General features: G+C 38.0%; 1 protein-coding gene across 1 annotated transcript in view; it reads left to right on the forward strand.

Annotated features, from left to right (window-relative positions):
* PDE5A (phosphodiesterase 5A) overlaps positions 1–12,581 on the forward strand; it is a 64,531-nt gene extending 51,950 nt beyond the window's left edge. The window contains 7 exon segments of the mRNA XM_040556214.1: positions 1,303–1,390; positions 2,544–2,644; positions 2,734–2,811; positions 4,273–4,336; positions 4,931–5,005; positions 5,523–5,606; positions 8,999–12,581. Coding sequence (XP_040412148.1) covers positions 1,303–1,390; positions 2,544–2,644; positions 2,734–2,811; positions 4,273–4,336; positions 4,931–5,005; positions 5,523–5,606; positions 8,999–9,136 — 628 coding nt within the window. The 3' untranslated portion in view covers positions 9,137–12,581.
* Positions 12,582–20,192: the final 7,611 nt, after the last annotated feature.

Here is a 20,192-nt window from a genome sequence, read left to right on the forward strand (position 1 = left end):
CAGAAACACACAAGCATATTTGCTGTATATTTTCCTCTTGCAGTGGTCTCAGAGGAGGTGCTGGGCAGCCAGCCCATAATCCCCAGGGACTTGCATCCTTTAATCTCCCTTTGTGCATTTTTGTTTGTCTTTCCATCTCTTTCCACATTTCTGTGCTTCTGAAATCCCTGGAGGCTCCTCTCATGGCTTTTGAGTTTCTGTGTGCATGTACTTTACACAGGGACTCAACCCTGCAACCACTTAGTCATGTGAATGATCCTTAACCATACCAAAAGTCTTATGGAACTGTACACTAAAACAGAATTTCTCACGTGATTAAACGTTTGTAGGTCAGATTATAATTAGAGTAATATTTTCAGGATAAGCAGCAAAACAGACTTCCAAGAGAATCTTGTTTTAGTTAAAGATATGAGATAACCAATGTGGGAACTGGGTTTGAAAACGAAGATAGAGTAGCAAAAGCTAAGAAAGTTATGCAATAAGGAAGAGGGGAAAATAAGAAATCCTCAGAGGAGGGATTTTATGTATTTTGTCTAAAGCTACTCAAACAGTAATTATTTTTTTTTCTAGACTAAACTTTAAATTCTGTATCCATGCACTTGGTTTTATGCTGTTTTTCCACTGCCTGTAGTACAACTGACATCTTGTTCCCCTTTTGGATTTTGCCCTGGACAAAGGGAAGGTAATGATACTGCAGTAGTTTGGTCATGAGAATGGTGACGAAGTATCAGTACACTTGCTAGCCCGATAGGAAATTATCTGCTCAACTTTTGGGGGCCTGCACCAGAGTCCATCGAGGCCAGCAGGAACTTACCCATTGACATCTGTGGGCTTTAGATCAGATCTGCTTTATTATTTGCAAGTTCAGTATATATGATGAAATATGCCAGGCAGGTGTGCAAAATGAACAGAAACCGAAACTCACTTATATTCTGTTGGTGAAGGAACCTTTCTTGTTGCTCTTCCTTTCTGTGGAAGAACTCTGACCCCTTTACAAGACCTCGTTTTACATTCTCACTCCTTGCGTGCAGCTGGTCTCTACAGGTAACAGAAAGCAGAAAACTAGAGTTGTCAGTGCTCTAAGTAACAGTGTTGTCTTTCTATCTGTACTCCTGCATCTTTCCAAATATATTCATTTTGTTAGCCAGTCATACAGAAGGGGGAAAGGAACTGGTTAAAAACAAGCATTGGTGGGTGGGGATGAACGGATAATAATAAGAGGACATTAAAAAGGAAATTATTTCTGGATGAGCATTATGTTTAATTTGATTTCTCCATCTGATTGGTGTTTTTGCTCTTCAGAAGTGAACATCCACTGGCTCAACTCTATTGCCACTCTATCATGGAGCATCACCATTTCGATCAATGCCTGATGATCCTGAATAGTCCAGTGAGTGCCTCGTTTTTGTGTATGCTGAAAGGAAACCATTCCCGATTTTACTTTTTATTTTTAGATTTTGGATAAATTCCCGCTCTTATACATTCCTAAAGTGATCTGTATTCCTTTTCGGGTAAAGAAAACAAATGCAGCAGTTTTGAGATCACAGTTCCATTTCTGAGGGCCACCAAACCTTTCCAACTGTTGCCTGATAAGGGAATTCTTGCTAATATCCTTGAATACCTGCCTCCTTCGACCAAAGGAAACAAAAAGCTTTGTTGCCATTTTCATGACCTCTTATGAACCACCAAACAAACCCAAGTTCTTGCTTTCATTTCAAAAAACATTCCGGCCTACACATACACAGAGCAGTCCAGATGAGACCAAACCAAACACTGCTTGATGTTTACATTCCAAAGTGAAGCCAAACTTAAGCTAAGTAAATATGCAAATAAAGCTACATTCTTCTTCTATTATTAACTAATTCTAAGACCAGTTATTTATCATGCATGATCATTTCAAAGCTGTGTATCTCCAATGTTCATTTCATATCACAGGTGTGATACTTCTGGCATCCTTTGTATTGCAATGATCCTCTCCTGTTCAGACAGGAAAATATGGAAAAATGTGGAGGCAAGTTGCCATGTCACCAACTATGTAGTGCTTTGGTTTGACAATGGGCTGCTGATCTTGTCTTTCTATGTACTAGCTTGTTATTTATGTTGCTTCGTGAAAGGGGAGAGTTTTAATTTACGTGAGGCGTATAGGCAGATAGTGGAACCCGTTACCATTCCTGTGCTTAAGGGAAGGGGGAGGGAAAAGGAAAGAGAAATGCTCTGATACAACTGATGGCAAATTTACTTTTTATGAATGAAAGGGACTTAAAGGCTTTGCTGTTGCTCTGCCTGCAGTTTCATTTTGTAAAAGTCAGTTATGACGCTGTGCTGCACAGCTTTCTTTCTGCCATTACTCAAGAAGACTGGAATTTTTATTTTTAAATTGGGGAATCCTCAAAAGGAAGCAGATAAAAGAATGACAGCAGATACCAATAAGCAACTTGGAATGATTCAATATCTAAGACAGATTTTAGCAAACTGGTGTGTTGTTGCCTGTTTTACCACTAACACTGATTTATTTTTTTTGTTTGTTTGTTTGTTTTGTAAAGGGAAATCAGATTCTCAGCAGCCTTTCCATCGAGGAATACAAGGCCACACTGAAAATGATAAAACAAGCCATTCTAGCCACAGACCTAGCACTATACATAAAGTAAGTCACACGCAAGTTTGGCTGTGTAGTCACTGCTTGATATTTGTGTTGTGTCAGCACACTGTAAAATCTTTTAACTTCTTTTAAAGGAGGAGAGGAGAATTTTTTGAACTTCTAAGGAAGAAGCAATTTAATTGGGAAGATCCTATGCAGAAGGAGCTATTTTTGTAAGTAAATGCAGAATGATTAAAAAGCCAATTAATATTAGGTGCCCAATTTTCCATGCCATGTTGCTGTGAAGTACATTAAAACCAGCAGATCTATGTGCTCTGGGTATGTACAAACTGGTACAGGTGACACAGGTTGCTCCATGGGTGTGAATTACCAAGCCTGCAGCCTATAATAAATTTTGTTAAGTAGCATGTGGAGTTACAGAAGCATTTCTATTCTATAGCGTTCCTATCTAAGTACCATGTTCTTTTGCTGTGGATACTTCATACTTAATAATTGAATTGTTGAAACCCATAACTGAAGATTCAGGACTGGAAGTTTGTTTTAAACGGATTCCTTACTGGAAGTGGAAATATATATATATATATATATATATATATATGTATGTATGTATGTGTATATATATATATATATAAATAAAAATAATAGAAAGACACTTTGTAATACACAGCTAGAGAAAAGCAGGTTTACCTAGGCTGTCTCAGAAAGGAAGACTGTCCTATTTTAAATTCAGTGCCTTTAAAAACCTGTCTCATTTAGTCACATTCATGTCTTTTTCTGTTTCAGTCCTTGACCCTCATACTGTCGATAAAGATAGTAGTCACTGTTAATGAGAGGAATAAATCGTAGGATCACAGAATTATTCCAAGTTGGAAGGGACCCTCAGGGATCATTGAATCCAACCCCTGATTCCACACAGCGCCGCCTAAAAATCAAACCCTGTGTCTGAGAGCATTTTCCAAAAGCTTCTTGAACTCCGCCAGGCTCAGTGCTGTGCCCACTGCCCTGAACAAGACTGTCAAAGCTCCATGCCATTCACTTGGGTCCTGTCACTGTCCCCAGACAGCAGAGCTCAGCGCCTGCCCCTCCGCTCCCCTCGTGAGGGAGCTGCAGGCCGCCATGAGGCCTCCCCTCAGCCTGCTCTGCTCTGGGCTGAACAAACCAAGGGGCCTCAGCTGCTCCTCACACATCTTCCCCTCCAGACCCTTCACCATCTTTGTAGCCCTCCTTTGGATGCTTTCTAATAGTTTTATGTCCTTCTTATGTTATGGTACCCAAAACCACACGCAGTGCTCGAGGTGAGGCCACACCAGTGCAGAGCAGGACGATCCCTTCCCTCGCCCTGCTAGCAGTGCTGAGCCTGATGCATCCCAGGGTATGGTTGGTCCTTTTGGCTGCCAGGAATAAATGCGCTGTCTGTCCAGTCACAAAATAGAATGAAACAGTTTATTTGATGTGAATCCACCAAAAGAGTTGGTAGAGATTTGCTTATTTCACACAGGTGAAAGGGTCTACCACATCAGCAAGCCTTGGACATCTTTATAACTTTGCTTTAATTTCACTTGTTTTTCTGACTTTGATTTCCTTGAAATTGGATATTCTATTTACTAATCACTTGGCTTGGTGTCTACATAAATTTCACAATATAGTAATTCATAATTTTTTTTTTTCTATAGAGCAATGCTGATGACTGCTTGTGATTTATCAGCCATAACCAAACCATGGCCAGTTCAGCAACGGGTATATGCTTAATTTTAAGACTTCCTAAATACAAACTCTGCATGACGTCTTCTGCTTCCTCCATCCAACCTGTATTGCAAAGGCAAGGGTGGAACACAGAGCCTTAGGAAGCAGTCCTTCAAAGTGCTAAATGTGGATTGAAGACTTTCTCAGGTCTTTGCAGCAAGATCTGTGCATTTAGCTATGACAGCCTGTTAGTAGGTTAGTCTGAAGGTGAATTGTGAATCTCTGTTTTTATGTAACATTTCAGTGTTACTACAAGGTAGTCAACTGATACAACAGTATTTAGTATCAGCTGGCCTTTCTCTATGTGGATCACTCCAGCTGTTACCAGTGGTAAGACACTTTTGTGCCATTTTATCCAAGTTACTTTGTCAGAGTAATCATCAGAGTAAGTATCAGCACATGTATGTGTCTCTTCTGTGCACAGACGCATGTAAAGAAATCTAAAGGCTAGCTGTTATGTTGAAGATTTTCATTATGGGGAATCCCAATCTGATATATCCTAAGGAGACACAGAAAACTCAGGAAACAGTTTTGATCATAGGTAGCAAGCAAACTTTTATAGCTCTCAATGTGTGAAATCTCTTGCAGATTGCTGAGCTTGTAGCTACTGAGTTCTTTGATCAGGGTGATAAAGAGCGGAAGGAACTCAACATAGAACCAACAGTAAGTGGAAGATCATATAGAATCACCTCTCTTTAAATGGTTTCTACAAATAGCACCTCACTTGCCTTTTAAAAGCCACCATTTCTGTCAGTGAGCAGAATTTAGGACCAACTCCTTCCCTGTCTTCCTGGCAGTCAGTTTTCTTCTGTGGTTCCCAGACACCAACACTATGTCATTATCTTTGAGCCAGAAGAACAGATAGCATTATCTCTTCTAAATCAGTATTATTAAATTGTCTAGGAAGTACATTCCTAAATTGGTACGTATTTGCAGCCTGTCCTAAATAAATACGCTTTTCTATTCCTCTAGCTCTGTCAGTCCAAAGACAACCTTCTAAGGCTAGTTATGCAGTCAAATTACCTGCATTATAACAAGTACTGATGCCTCGCTGTGTTGAGCTTGCTGTGTTTTTAAGGTGCTGCTTTTTAATTTCAGACCCTTTGTTTTTGTTTCATCTTTAAATGCATTTAAACGTAGAGCTTATTAAACATAGAGCTTGCTTACTTCTTATTTGCAGGATTTAATGAACAGAGAGAAGAAAAACAAAATTCCAAGCATGCAAGTTGGATTCATTGACGCTGTTTGTTTGCAGCTGTATGAGGTATGGTGCCTTAGAACTGGAAATATCTAAAACCAGAACTGCTCAGTGTACCTTCTAATAGTTGCAGATATAAAATTGGAGCCAAATTTGTTGTAGTACCCAAGTTAGAAAGAAAAAAGACTATATATATATATATATATATATATATATATATATATATATATATATATAAAATTGACTGCAATATCCAGTTGGAGAAATGATTATTTTAGTATTTACCATTAATGGTATGTTTGGTTGATTAATGTATTTTGTTTTATTTTTTTTAAATCCAGTAGTAATTGCTGTGTTCTGTGAACTGGTATTAGATCCCTGGGTTTTATTTTGGATTCTGCCAGTGAGCTGCTGTGATCATTAGGGAAAGACAAAAACGTCTAATGCTTTGCTATCTGTGGAAAGAATGGTATCTATGTACTGCACTGATAAAGAGTGTTGTTTAAAAGTTCTATAGCATTCAGAATTTTTCATGCAAAAGGTGATATATGATACATATAACAAATTCACCTGAGTTCAAAATTTTCCATCCATTTTTTTCTCTCTCATCACACACAAAAGCAGTGCATGAGAGCATTCATTAAAATGTTTTTCATCCTGGTCACAAACTGCATAAGTAAATACTTGGTCAGATAAAATGTGAAACAAATTATAATTCCTAACTTTTTTAAACCAGTAAAGCACTAGAGTGAAAGCTTGTCCACTGAGACTGTAGCAAGTGTTTTACAGGCAATGAGGTAAAAAAAAAAAAAAAAAAAAAAAAAAAAAAAAAAAAAGGTGAGGAACAAATAGTCTAGCTCTAAGTTTAACCTTCCAATGGGAGGACGAAGGTGATTATTCAGCTTTTTCCCTTTTACATAGTAAGTCCTTCTAAAAAGAATCCACATCCACCAATTGGAAGAACACAAAGGTAGAGGAAGGAGGGAACTACTAGCTGCTGCCGCCTGTATGTTTCTGTGCTGTAAAAACATTGTCAGGAAAATAAGGCAGCCTTTGCTGGGAAGCCTCAGAAAGCTGTCTCCAGTAGCAGCTAAGCTGCTGAAAGAAGACTAAGTAGCTGAGCAAAGGTACACACTATACAGATAAAAAATTCTTTGAATAGGATATCGGAACAAGTTTGAATGTCCACAGCTCCAGAGACTGTGTAACTGTGCTTTATTTGCTGGGGAGAGCTTTACTTTCCCATTTATGAAAAGATCAGAAAACATTCAGTTATTTACTCTGAAGTATGCACTGCATCTCACATCGACAGTTACCAAATAATATTAGTACAAATTGTACCTAGGTCTTGTACAGTTCCTGCAAGGAAATGAGGTGTGTGAGTAATTACTAGTGACTTAGTCCCTGCTTTGTAACTGCAGCTTTGTTATGCTGCAGTGAAGACAATCTAATTCCTGGTTGGCAGCCAAGAGCACCTACAAATGTTAGGAGTCTTCTCCTTTCTCTTTAACTGGGGAAGAAAGAATGAGATGCCATGCATACAGGAGGGGCTATAAGCATGTACATGTTGCCTCTTACAGCCTTCCGCTTATCACTCCTATTTTTATCCTGTCTCAAAGTCTGTCCTGAACAGGAATGACACATAGCAAGCTGGCAGCATCTGGGACTTTATATAGGCTCAGAGTAGCCAGCACGTGTCCAAACCGGAGAGATAAGTGAGCGTGACTTATCTGCAAGGGCAGAGAGCACTAAAGAGAATGGGGAGCCTATGAGGAAGTGACATAACCAGTAACAATAATGGTAAATCCAAGAAAAGGGCTACAGTGTGAGCTGACACACTGTTTATTTTAACTGGAGTACAGGTAGGGGATATCACCTGCTTACACAGATTTTAGTTCAATGAGTAATAAATGGTAAAACATAAGCAACTTCTATGTTACTTTGAAAATGAACAAGCACACATTTCACTCTCAAATATTATAATGCTAGAATGGCAAACAATAAACAGGATTGTAACTACAGCGTTTTCACCAACTATTTCTTAGCTTTCATCCAGTCAGTAGGAATTTGACAAACAATGCAGAGGTGAGTGCCCAGTGCAGCACTGCAAGTTTGTGACTTACCATGTTATTCAGAGTGGTTCAAATCCCAATGAACTGAAGCTGTGTGGCTTGTTTTAGACAGATAACCAGTGGAGTTATGCTAACTGATCTGCATGTCTTCCCTTTAAGTTCAGGAATCTGAAAAAAAAACAAATATATGTTTGACTCTTCGTTTTTTAATTGAAAAAAGTGTACCGTTTAGTAGTTGCTGTTTAGATATGTTCAGATATATAAATAAGGAATACTCAAGAGATACTTGAGAGCCCCATTCTTCTTATAGTGGTGTAAATCAAGAATAATTCTTTTAGGTCTACTGGAACTAATGACGCTGTCTAGAAAGCCAAAAGGAACTATGAAGATTTATACAAGTTGATGATTCACTAGAGTACCCATGTGAAATTCTGACTTTTGAAATATATATAGTGACCAGCAGAGGAACTGGGACTTTTCTCTACATACTTAACAGTCCTCATAGTAGTTCTAGAATCAGTGGTCTCACTCTTGCCCATACCCTGTAGTCCAGCACTGTGTGAACTATTAAACTCCCACTCCACACTTCTGAATAGGGTGACTTCATTCCAGAAGTCAGCAGAACCCTTCATGCAAGTAAGGACTAAGTCAGCAGAACCCTTCATGCAAGTAAGGACTAAGTGTCACTATCATGTGAGAATATGTATTCATCACTTCCATCAGAAAAACACAAAAATGCTTATTCTTCTATTTAATTTTCAATTCCATATTTAAATACCAACCCAGTTTTCCTTCAGTCTGCTATAGTGTCACAGCCACATCACGAAAAATACTTGATAGACTTCAGTCACAGCTGTTTCCCAGAGGCACCAGGTGCCAAATGGAATTTATCTATCAGGTGCTAATTGCCTTGAATTCAAATATTTCGGGGACGACTCCTCTGAATCAGTAGTGATGTCATCAGTGAATATGGTCACATTGACTGTAACTGCTCTGCATCTGATTCTGATTCCCATTCCAAGGTCATCTTTATGATGGCAGCCTTGTCATATATAGAAAGGGCTGGCTTGCAAACAAAGTCCATCCATGGTACTTCACTAGGAATCCTGGGCGGGTCATTTGTGTATAACACAACAAAATTAACATGGTTCCTCCTGCACCTGTGTATCATGTGCTGCACAGACACTGACATTCAGCCCAATTTGCTGGGTAACTGTATTCATGTTTGAAGTGCAACAGGAAGCCTTCCTTAAATGTCAAAATACAAGTTCAGTTTCAGGTATAAATAGACCTCATATTTCAGTCATTCTGGTTTCTCTAATGGTCAACTTTAAGAACACTTTTGTTGTTGTTAAACTGTTTTACATGTTTTACAATTTATTTCAGGCCCTAACGCATGTATCAGAGGCCTGCTACCCTTTACTGGATGGCTGTAGGAAAAATAGGCAGAAATGGCAATCCTTAGCTGAACAACAAGAGAAGAATCTGATTAATGGAGAAAGCAATCAAGCCAAACGGAACTGAGATGCCGATTTAAAAACCACAAGCTTAAGTTCACGTAGAAGACATAGTAATAGGGGAGTTCTGCATTTTACTAAACACTGTATGGATTTGGATTATGTTTTGCCACTGCTGTATTATTTTTCCACATTTCAAGATATAGCATGACCATGTATATGTCAAGGTTATATAAAGATCATATATTTCTTTTATTACATCTGAGTGAGATCAAAAAAGATCTGCAAAGTTAGCTTATGCTACCCTATTCCACAAGAAGGTACGAGTGCAGTTACTCGACTGTCTCTGAGAGCCTATTACTTTATAGATGTATATAGTTGTTCAGTGATCATGTTGTGGCCAGTATCTTAAAGACTACTGCATTTCGCACCTTTTTTCCTCTTCCAGTTTTGCTGTGTTAGGTTGTAAAAGAAATGAGTGGTCTTGCCTCCTCTCTTCCCAGAGGCTGTGAAGAAAGATTGGGACTAACTCTGGGGAGCTTAATCCAGCATATACTATGCTGACTTCTTTCAGGAGACAGAACTGGGCTTTGAAGTGAAATAGCCCCAGAATTTGTGTACCCAGTAGTTTTTTCATATGTTAAGAATGTCTTAGCAAATGTCTTGCATTTGGATCAATATTTTAAAACCCTGTGAATTACTAGGCAATGGAGGACTTAGGGGTTATGTGGTATAAGTGTCATAATTATCCATGGATAATGGAAATTGCTTGTTGATTAAATACAACATAACTGACAGGCTGCCTTGGAAGACTGATTCCTATAGAAGTCTGCAGGAAGCAAAAAGAGAAATGGAAACTAAACAAGATCATTTTTATATGGTTTTAACTTCATTTTGAAGTTGAATTTAACATCATCATAACCAGCAAACTAAATCACAGGCAGGAAAAGTGGAAGAGAATGTGACTGCAAGAGATGAAATCCGAATCAGAATGATGCAGGAATGGCATACTTCCAGTGACCATCAAGGACCAGTGCTATTATGAAATGGCTATGACCACTTTGAAGAAAATTTTATGTTAATATCTTTTAAAAATCATTTTTAGCAGCACTAGTTAATGTTAAAAATGATCCACCATGTCTTAAAGGAATATGAAAAAAGAATACTGAAAGCAAATATAGACTAGAATGCTACAGGGATTTACCAAAAGTAAGAATTAATTAACTTGCACTAGGAGAAGAAGGCATTGATATTTATTCAAATGAAGATGAATCATAAAAATTGTTTTGAACTGATCATTGGGAACCAATTCAAGAAAATATGCACGTAAGACAATCCTAAAAGAGTAGTACAAAGAGTACAATGCTTTGGTTGGGCAGGATTAAGAGACTAATGTCAGCAATCTAAGATTGGTTAGTGGTAAGTATAACTTCAGCTACACAGAGACAGAATATGTTGATTTATTTATTTTTTTATCTGTAGTAAGGACTGTAGATAAAATCAAAAAAAGTATAATGTAAAGGTCATACACTTAGTATCATACTTGAAGGACAGGAGTTATTTTGTATCACAGTAATCCAGAAAATTCTTGTTGGAAACTGCAATAAATTTGTCTTCCCAGGGGACTATCAATCTCACCTCTAGTAGCTGGTTAGAAAGACACCGAAAACAACCTCTTTTTATGCATTTAAATAAGCAATACCAGCAGCTAACAAAAAATGAAGCAAGTGCTTCAAAATGTTCCACAAAAAATGTTCCATTTTTAAAAAATGTAGAATAATGTATTCTTACATTTTGCAGCATTTCTGCCAACCTGTATTATTTGCCACTGATTAAATCCCATCTCAAATTTCTCTAATGACTACCAATAACATATTATTGCAGCTGTATTTGAAAACTTTTTTTTCTATAAAAGTATTTCTCCTACGGGGTTTTTGTTTTCTTTTTTTTGGATTTTCCAAGAAAGTATGGAATTCAACAGTAATTAAGAATTCTAGAGCTATTGTTATGCTGTGTTCCATACGTGTATTTATATGCATACACAGTACAATATATGTATGTAATAGGTCATAGACATGCAGAAAAATTACAGCACACTGCCCCCTCAGTCTCCCACCTCAAAAGAAATATAATGTTTTTAGGTACTTTTTGATAAATAGGAATCTTGCTTCAGGATTTGCATAGTCCTTGTATATTCTTTTCCTTGAATGTTTGAGATGCTGAACTATAATTATTATGTCAACTGAGGAAATACGTATTTAATATAAATATGAACAAAGTATATGTATATAAAGATGTATTCTTGCTGGTATGGTTGAGACTAGTAATTCATGGTGACAACACAGCAAATCAACTACGGTAGTATTACAGTGTAGTGATGTATCATTTACATTAAGGTTCCAGTATTATATTCCTTTGCTATATTGTGTGTTCAACAAAGCTTTATTATGATATATACTTGTACCTATTACAAAAGAATGCTGGATTCTTACCTTTGACTTGAAAAAAATGCACAAGTTGCATTTTTCAAAGGTTCACTTAAAACGAACACAGTTATACAGTATGTGCATATATTTAATTACATATTTGTACACACTTATCCCACAATCTCTTCCACTACAAAGATTGGAACATTCATAGAAATATAGTTCCTAGTAAATAAATCATTTAAATGTCACAATATACCTGTATCTGTATATATTTCTACAAAAACAAACCCTTTAACTACTGGTTATAGAATCTTAAGAGCATAGTTTGCTGTACTTTGTGAAAATTCAGAGAATAATCAAATTGCATATGTAGTGTGTTTCACTCTGCCTGAAGGCAAAGTCAAAGGGTGCTGGTTTTGTCTCATAGCTTTGTGTGGACTGTTTGCAGGAAGTTTTATTTTATTTCATAGTGTAGATAGGTGACAATATGAAAAAAAAGCCAGGCTGTTTTTTGACTGAAATTCATTGCCTTCAGAATTTAAATCCAGCCATGCCGCTATCATAAATTTCATCATGAATTGTGTATCTGATTATTTTAGTCGGCTTTCAACCGTACTCCGCCCTAACTTACATTGTTTAGCTAAAGAAATCAAGCAGAAGATACAAGCAGAAATGGAGTTCAGCACTTTGTCAGTTCAGTCTTATGTCTGCTAAAGCTGTTGTGAACTTTGTTATTTAAGTCTTCAGGTACAGAATTTGTCCCACTAATTTTTAATCCTAGTCTCAATTAAGACAAGTTATGATCCCACTTGTTCTCAGACATGCACATATATTCTTTTGAAGTCACTCCGCAGTGCAGGTTAATGCTTAAAATACACTTTTTTTGTCCCCCTTCTGAAAAAAAATAACTTGTCATGTGTATTAACATATACAAAATTGATTAACCCTAGATCTTCTAATTAAAAATAACCGTGAGGCTCTTAAGCTGCAGGTAGTACTTTTCCCAGCAGGTTAGCCACACATCCAGTATTACCTGTGGAATATATAGGTTTCCTATTATCCACAAACATTTTTATTTTTTTTGAAAAGAGACAAAAAACAATGTAAATTTGATTTTGGAGGTGGAGTTGATTTTCAAGCAGTAGCAGTTTAAATTCAAGAGCAGATCACTCTCAGATCTGCGCAGAATGCAAATGCAAGTGGGCTAGTGATAAAAGTGAATAATCTCTTCCATTGATAACCAGCTGATCTCTCTTTAGAAGAGATCACTTTCTGCCAACTGGGTGCATGTAAAGGTAAGTTTTTGAACTCCAACCCAATGCATTTTATCTGGTAGTGGCATGAACTACCAGTTTCAGAGCAGTCTTATTCTTGCATAAGATTTTTCAGAATTACTGAGTAACTGACTGCAACTTATTATACAGAAAGATTATGACAAGTCAGATCTACCCCTTAAAATTAGGGGATGTTCCCAGAGTGAATTGGTTGGTGTCCCTCACAGTTAAGCATGAGAAAATAGCAGTGAGTGTTGATGAAAAAAATGCCTCACTCATAGTTAATTCTTACACTTTTAAAGGTTTTACAGAGACCTAAGCTTTCAGGTAAATTTTTACATTAGCTTTAGTTAAGAGTCTTGTCTCTGCAATGCTGTAGGTTGATCTTCACAACAAATCACATGCACTTTACATTCCACAAGGTTTCAGCTTTATTTCACACTCCCCTGCTCAGCATCTTCAGGGACTTGCACTAATTTGAGAGAGAAGCTTGAACATTGGAGCTTGACTAAAAATCTGACTTTGGCCTGAGTATGAGAAATAACGAGGGCTGGACTTTTTGGGTTGGACTTTCACAGGAAGAAGAAACATCACAGAGTCCGGCCTGGTAATTGGTGGTGACACTTGCTAAATACAGCAAATTGTGACTTCAAGATCCTTTATCTTTGTCATTGCTAGATGAATGGAAATTGCATAGGAAAGTTTATTTTCCACATAAAGTTTGTTTCCATAGAGAAACTCATATCTAAGTACCACTGTTTGTAAATGTATATTTATGTGACAATGCTATATAATAGCTAGTTTCCACTAACTTTCACAGCATGAGTTTATCATGCCGGGGCCTAAGGTATGCTCAAGTGTCCGTTTAAAGTCAATTATGTAATTTCAGTTTACCTCAGTGGGAGTTGGCTTGAGCTCAGTGGGAGACTGGATAGAAGGTGAAGGAATGGGTCAAATCCACCTTTTCTACCCATAAAGAGGAACCAAACTCTTACCCTTGGTAACACCTGCCTCACCTGCTCTTTATTGCATTCAGCTATTACTGCTGATGCCTGAGGTACCTTACAGATGTAACCAAAGTTAGAATTTGAGCCCTCTGTGTATTCACGTGGCAGACACATGCACGTGTCTCTTGAAGAATGTAGTGTGAAATGCACTGTAAATAGTTTTAATATACATTTCTATTATAGTTTAATAAAAATCTTAATCACAGTCACTAGCCGCTGAGTTTGTCCACTTGTATTCTTTTATCTTAAAAATATTTGAACAAATATATAGTTTCTGGGCACAGTATTTTTGTACTAGGTTAACTGGGTTACTCTGTATATAATGTTCTGCCTTTAAGTAGTCTTCTGAATGTTGTGTGTTCTCGCTTGCTTCTGTCCTGTGACTACTTAGTAAAACTAGTTGCATTACTTAAGAGAACCATTAGTCCTTCTTAATTGTACAGCTGATAGCGAATATGAGAGTCACGTTATTTTTGATGGTCAAACTGCTGCTTAATTGCTTCCTCATTCTTCTCTTTGTACTGTTCTCATGCTTTTTAAAATAAAAAGGACAATGTCAAATAATTTTTACTGTTTGTTAGCTAGCATTATTGAGGTTAAATTTTCAACACCTCACTGTTGCCTGATTCAAGACATCACTTCTGCAAATATATATTTTATTGCATTTCTAATAACTCTTCTAGGGCCTAGAAATTCTGACAAGAACTTCACTATTAATATCAAGATACCTCTAACACGAGCACTACTTGACAGTGGAGTTTCTTTTAACAGCAAAAAATAATTTGCTGCTACTAACCACTAGAGAGCAGTGCAGCTACAATTGCTAGGAGCTGTCAGAAACCAGGTTAGTAGTAGGCAAATAAAACTGTTACACAGATCCATTTTCATCCTTTGTCCCTGGCTGTCAGTTCCTAGGTAGCATATAAGAGAGATCAAAATAGTCAACACCCAGTGACTTCCAACAAAACTGTGAAAATTTCATTCTTTACACCAAAAGCTGGATCATGTGCAAACTGCTGATCCTAGAAGTAAATCTAGACCGATGGGCTGCTTGGCACTGTTCTTTGGCTATTAGGTTCTCCACAGCAACGCTTCTGGCTTGACTATTTTTTTTTAGCTCTAGGCAAAACCAACAAGTATGTACATCCCAGACAAACAACAGGCTCATTCAAAAAGTTATGAAGGGCCAGATTTAGTTCAGTACAAAACCCAAGCACTGTTTGCTCAAACCAACTGCAATTTTGTGAGTGCAACTGAACAACTGCCTGTGTATATCTACATATATCAAGTAACAATTTGCTGCTGGGACTCCAATCTTTCCACCCCAGTCACCAACCTAGGCATGCTCCTGCTTGGTGTTCACTGGCCTGCTGAATGTTTGAATTCATTTGGGAGAAATGGCACAGTTTTCAACAGGAATACTGCAATACGTTCCTTACCCAACCCAGAAAAGAATATCACCTTGAACTAGGGTATTTTGTCGAAGAGGTGAAACAGAATATTAGACTTGGTGTTTCACATCTTGCACGGTGATGACCATTTTTAAACAAAGGGAAGAGATGATAGCCACTTCTTCCACCTTATTTTTAGTAACAGTGGTGACAGCTGTTGCTGACGTGTACCAGTGAAGTCTCACTATTTAAGATCTATACAGAGTAATTCAAATTATGAGTTTGCTGCAGTAGTAAGCTTCAGGATCTAAATTTATGGAATCTAGCAGCCATCAAGTTTTTCAGCCCTTCAGAGGAGAGTAGCATTTCTCAGCGCTTATGGAGCCATAACTTTAGAACTTGAATTTCAGTTGAAAAATACCACAAGTTACAACCACAGTAATTTTTCACTTCAGTATACTCAAGTCAGATTTTTTTTTGCAATATTTGGCTGCGTATATTTCCCCCAGTATTTCCAAAACTCTATTTTACTTAACACGGAAATTTATTTTTACATTTCCTGAGAGATGAAATTGTTCTTCAAACAGCTGTATTATTTTCTGTTCTGAATTTGTACTGTCAAATAAAAATAAAATCCTCTTTCCTGATGAAATATGAGGCTAAACAATTCAGCCTGCTATTGTCCTCCCAACAGTTCATAATGGCTGATAAATAGCTCTGTACTTTACATAGCTTTCTTTTCTTTAACGTCATCAAAGATCTTTAACAAACACTGGGAGTAAAACACACAGTTAAATCATTCCTAAGTTACATGTGATTAGTTCACATACAAGCATTATTATTTTTGAGCCTTTTTTTTGTAGTAGTAGTAGTAGTAGTAGTTGAGCAAGTCACTGGCATATTATTTTATGACATAAATGGCTTTTTAATGTAAGGGAAGTTCAGCTCACAGATAAGTAGACAGGTTAATTTGATCAAGGTCACACAAAACCTATTTCTTAGGTGGACAGAATTAAGATGTGGGTCCCAGTTCTGCTTTTACATAAGACATGAAGAAAAGAATGTTTTTTGTTGAAGACATCTTTTCCTTTCGTTACACAAATGCTTAATTACCTGAGCTGTGTAGGGTGCTCCCTTGCTATTATGCTGAGCTCAGAAAAAATCCTTATTTTACAGATTGAGATTAGATTCGAGTCACTAATCCAGATAATCACAATAACCTTTTGTGGAGTTTGGAGCTGTATCATAGTCAACAGAAAAAGTGTACAATCAGCAAACAGCTATGTTGAAAAGAACCAAAAGGCCAGTTCAAATTTTGGAGAAACTGAAAAGATAGGTGCAGACTGTCAACACTGTACACTGTTAGCTCATTAACTACTTCCCCAAATTTGGCTGCTACTAAGCATCTACCTGGAAAATACAGGATAAGACTACTAAGGTACATGTTTAAATCTAGCCTGACACAAAGCCCTACAGGTCTACTGACATCAGTCTGTATGTGACAAGTGACAAATGGCACTAATACTCAGAGATTTGTGTAACGTTTACTGGAGAAGCACACTGTAATTTATATTGGCAATAGCTCAATATCACTTCCTCTTCATTATGACTAGGCCAGATTCTACTGTTCTAGGTAATCCTAGGACACATTTTAGGGTACACTAGTAGATGAAGGAAATAACAGAGTTAGTATTTCTTTAAGAAAACCTTGCATTTTGCTTCTAGATTCTTTTTTTTAACCTCGAGCTTACTATGAAGAAGCCTTTGCACTTCAGATCTCTCCAGTAGTCAACTCTCAAAAACATGCAGCACTTCATGGAACAGAGCCATTACACACAAATTATAAAGGAGCATATACAGACACTTAAGAGTAAGCTTTAAGATCCACAGCCAACTACTAAATAATCAGACGGATGCATTCTATGTTCCATGGAAATTTCTAAGTAATCTTCAAAGTGAAGTTTCATGTTGAACAGGTTGCACTATGAGCAGTATCCAGACACTGCTTGAAACAGTTGGGACCAGCCCTGTTTAGCATCTTCATTGGTGGCACAGACAGTAGGATTGAGTGCACCCTCAGAGAGTTTGCCGACGACACCAAGCTGAGTGCTGTGGCTGACATGCAGGAGGGCAGGGTTGTCATCCAGAGGGACCTGGGCAGGCCTGGCAGGTGGGCCTGTGCAAACTTCATGAGGTTCAATGCCAAGGGCAAGGCCCAGCAGCTGGGCTGGGGCAATCCCAAGCACAAATACAGGCTGGGCTGAGAACGGATTGAGAGCAGCCCTGAGGAGAAGGACCAGGGGATGTTGGTGGATGAGAAGCTCAACATGAACGGGCAAGGTGCACTTGCAGCCCTGAAAACCAACTGTATCCTGGGCTGCATCAAAAGCAGTTTGGATAGCAGGGCAAGGGAGGTGATTCTCTGCCTCTGCTTTGATCTCGTGAGGCCCCACCTGGCCTCAGGATGACCAAAGGGCTGGAACACCTCTCCTGTGAAGACAGGCTAAAAGAGCTGGGGTTGTTCAGCCTGGAGAAGAGAAGGCTCTGGGGAAACCTTACAGTGGCCTTCCAGTACCTAAAGGGGCCTACAGGAAAGCTGACTCTTTGTCAGGGAGTGTAGGGGTAGGACAAGGGGGAATGGCTTTAAACTACAGGAGGGTAGGTTTAGATTAGATATAAGGAAGAAATTATTTACTATGAGGGTGGTGAGGCACTGGCACAGGTTGCCCAGAAAAGCTGTGGATGCCCCATTCCTGGAGGTGTTCAAGGCCAGGCTGGATGAAGCCTTGGCCAACCTTATCTAGTGGGTGGCATCCCTGCCCATGGCAGGGGGGTTGGACTAGATGATCTTTAAGGTCCCTTCCAACCCAAACCATTCTGTGATTCTACAAAACAAACAAACCAAAAGCCTACAACAACAACCAAACCAAACCAAAACAAAAACTTAGCAAATGGGCAGGCAGAATAGGACAAAAGCTAGATCGAGTATGATCTAATCCTGCTGCAGCACAACATCCAGTTACAATACATACTTGGAAATCGTTTATGGAAGAGATGGCATTAGTCAAGCTACATTGAACTCCTTATTGCTAGGCCACCCATAAGTTATCCTAAGGTTGGCTTTATTGACATAGAATTATGTTTACTATAGCCATATAAATGTAAGTATTGTGGTTTAAATTCTCAGTCAAACTTCGTGACAAAGGATCTAGATGCACTTAAATGACGTCAATGCCCAGCTATCCTTGCTATCCATTCATAGACATTTAGAAGATTCCTGTAATAGAAAACAGGCAGAAACACTGCCAAATCAGTTCCCAATTACCTGACAGACATCAGTTAATCTGCATCGTTTTAACAGGTATGAACAGACTCATATCTTTCTTACTATATATATAACAACATTATATATAATAATATTTATGTAAGTATATTACTTTTACGCTGGCCCCAAGCCAGTACCACTCTGTGGTAAAGCAGAGTTTACTGTCCTTGCTAATTTTAGGCTGAACAACTTGAAGACAAGCCACAAAACAATAAATGGGATAGAGGAATGCAACCCACTGCAAAAGCATTTTTGCCACCCTGATCTTTGGAATCTCATTCTGAATTATGTTCATAATACAGCTTGATGTGTTTATCAGAGGCTGGCATTATGAGATTGGCAAAGCAGTATAAGTTAATCATTGATTTCCATCCACCTCATTTAAAGATCAAACTTCAAAGTTAAGTTTGCCTTTTTCTAGTGTCCTACAGCTGGCAAACTGACTAAAGCCACAAATACAAGAATCCACACCTTTAGCTTTCAAGACTTTCATGCAACCAGCAATACTAAACAGATTTTTCAATGCAGCATCTAAACAAAAACTGTAGTTTTGAAATCTGCAAAAGGAAAAGCTAGAAAGCTAGAAGAAGGGGAAAAAAAGAAAAAAAAAGGATAGTGAGATATTCCAACATAAAAAAAAAATCTACAAAAACAATCTTAGTTATAATTTTAGAAGGGAAAAGAAAGCTTTTGCAGGAACTCAACTCTGAAGTGTACATAGCGTCATTCTTTTACATATAAGAAATCTGAAGTCAGATTGTAGCGTGTTAGTAGTCCTAAGTAACTCATAAAGTGTGAGTTAAATCTCATAAAAATGCAGCTGCTTGTTCTGACACTGACATTCCACCACGCCTCGGGAAGAACAGCTCCTTGTGCCATCAGTGCCACACCAGCGGAGAGACCCCATATAACTCATAAATATCAACCACCTGTGAGGTTCCTGCTTAACTAACACAGCTGTGGGGCTGATCTGAAGAGGATCCTAAGGATTCATACTCAGTGAAAAGAAATACTAAGGAAGGGAAAATGGGGAAGAAATGAAGCAACAGGCTGTTAATGGAAAATTCAGGACCAACCAATTGCTGCTCCTATGGTGAAAAGGTTTAGAGCTGGCTGCTTAGCCTGACTTCTGAGGGAGGCCACAGAATCACAAGTGGGGAGAGGCAAACTGTGAGATAACTGACAGGAAAAGCACATCTGAGAGAAGTTCCTGCTAGTTTAGGATTCACTCCAGAAGACCCGCTCTCTTTTTCAAGGTTCAAGAGAACTGCTGGACTAAGTTGGATGCAGAAATTCATACTTAATTTGTGGAACATCACTACTCTGAGTTTTGTTTTCAGAGCTTAAGAAGATGGTTTAAATGAGGAGAGCAATCAGCAATGTTAATTTTGTTTAAATACATAGAAGATTACTTCAGATATTTTAACATTTCTTAAATGAAATTAATCATCAGGTTCTTGGAGAGAATACAGAACCCACCTAAAAGTTAGAAAAGCTCTCTTGAAGTGCTCAATAAGCAGTAGTTTCCTATTTGTTATATTTCATATGGGCCTGAAACAATGTGAATTAGAGACCTGTTGCCATTATTTAAATCATAGAATCATAGAATCATTAAGGATGGAAAAGACCTTCAAGATCATCTGGTCCAACCATCACCCTACTACCAATCTCATCACTAAACCATGTCCCTAAGCACC

Source organism: Cygnus olor, chromosome 4, assembly GCF_009769625.2.
Source record: "Cygnus olor isolate bCygOlo1 chromosome 4, bCygOlo1.pri.v2, whole genome shotgun sequence".
Lineage (NCBI taxonomy): Eukaryota > Metazoa > Chordata > Aves > Anseriformes > Anatidae > Cygnus > Cygnus olor.